At 31.5% G+C, this 1788-nt stretch overlaps 1 protein-coding gene across 1 annotated transcript in view; it reads right to left on the reverse strand.

The window, feature by feature from the left end:
- Positions 1 to 382: 382 nt before the first annotated feature.
- LOC108733558 overlaps positions 383 to 1788 on the reverse strand; it is a 14343-nt gene continuing 12937 nt past the window's right edge. Inside the window, exons 18-21 of the mRNA XM_025980408.1 lie at positions 1499 to 1624; positions 1314 to 1437; positions 1093 to 1228; positions 383 to 913 (exon numbers count right to left, since the gene is read on the reverse strand). Coding sequence (XP_025836193.1) covers positions 793 to 913; positions 1093 to 1228; positions 1314 to 1437; positions 1499 to 1624 — 507 coding nt within the window. The 3' untranslated portion in view covers positions 383 to 792. The remainder of the gene's footprint in view (positions 914 to 1092; positions 1229 to 1313; positions 1438 to 1498; positions 1625 to 1788) is intronic.

Genomic DNA, 1788 nt, shown 5'->3' on the forward strand with positions numbered 1-1788 from the left:
ATATATTGCTGTTATTTGAGTAATTTTACTTAGATATGATAGTTATTGAATATTATTTATAACCCAATAATGTGACTGACATATTAATTATGCTAAACCGCGAATAAAATAAACGAAATAAAATATAGAAACGAAAGTTCATTGGCCTTAAAAATCGATGTTGCTCCATTCTTGTAAATCTCCGGTACACATACATGTTCGGTAATTCCCCAATCATATCAACTAAGGCGAAGTTGTTTTGATCGTGTAGTTACTAGTAGTTGCTAAAAAATTAGTGTCTTACATGTGTACATTTGAACATGTGTTTATTTTGTTAATTTTTGTTCATTTACAAAAAAATTAAATATAGCTGACTACGATTTTATTAAAATTTTATAAGTTTAGGAATCGTTTATTTTGTAAAATAAAATTACATTAATAAATAGTGTTGACTGTTGATTACATGTATATTGAGGTACACAATTTGTTCATAGGCTGCAAATTTATTAAAACCAGGTGGCACTCTTGTGTATAGCACTTGTACAATAACCGTAGCCGAAAATGAAGAAATTGTTGCATGGGCATTAAAAAAATTTTCTTCTTTAAAACTTGTAAAAGTCGAAAACTCCTTTGGCACTAGAGGATTTTTCGTTAATGGCTTAAATGATGAGCAACTTTCATGTCTTCAAAGATTTGATTCCGACTGTGACATTGATTCGGTTGGTTTTTTCATAGCATGTTTTGTAAAACGGTAGTTATCAATAAAAATGTCCCCATTATTTTGGAATTTTTATTATATAAATCCCTCATTGTTTAAATTGTCTCAACAAGATATCGGGTATCCCATACACCAAAACCGGACATTGTTATTACGTCTTTATAGTTTGGAATAGGAGTGTGCACCTCAATCATTTGGTGATATTCCAAAGTGTCCCTGCCATTGTAGTATTTGTTAATAATAAATGGAATACTTGAAATAGTGAGACCGTATTTTGTACCTTGGAATAGGAGTGTGCACCTCAATCACTTGGTGATATTCCAAAGTGTCCCTGCCATTGTAGTATTTGTTAATAATAAATGGAATACTTGAAATAGTGAGACCGTATTTTGTACCTTGGAGTAAAATAGATGAATAAAAGAACGTATGCATTACCACCACTTGTTGCTTTCCCTATAGTTGCTTGTTGAGGAAGAACGACAAATTCCCCGCATTTAGATTCTGATACTACTCGTATGTTTAGTTCTTTTGCTTGAAATAACAACAAATTATTTATTATAAACAATGACGTCACTTTTTGGTACTATCTAACGTTATTCTAATTCGAAAGGTTTACCTCTGCAGTTTAATACAGTTACTGACTTCTTTATTGTGTTTCCAATAACAACATCGCCAAAATTTAGTTCTGAGGGTAGCACCTTCATTTGAGGATATAAAACTTCTAACATCAGTGGCACTAGCTGAATAAAATAAGAATTTATTTGAATAGTAAAAAGTAATTAATCAACTGCTGTATGTTACTTGTTGCTCATAGTCTCGTTGAAAAACTATTAATGGATGCACAATTGCTATCTCTTTTGGTAATTCTATCATCTGTTTCACGCATTTTAATATCATTTGTCGTGTAACTGTACATTTTACCGTTATCTAAAAGATAAAAAATTTATGACGTTAAAAAAATTGGATGAAGTCATATTAATATTGTTGTAAACGAATGCCGCAAGCGGTGATCGATATGACGGTACCATTAATGTAAGTAGTCATAAATCACGCGGACACAGCTCATACAGGACCACGTGATAATAGGAACT

This window comes from Agrilus planipennis, unplaced genomic scaffold, assembly GCF_000699045.2.
Source record: "Agrilus planipennis isolate EAB-ADULT unplaced genomic scaffold, Apla_2.0 scaffold41, whole genome shotgun sequence".
In the NCBI taxonomy this organism is placed as follows: domain Eukaryota; kingdom Metazoa; phylum Arthropoda; class Insecta; order Coleoptera; family Buprestidae; genus Agrilus; species Agrilus planipennis.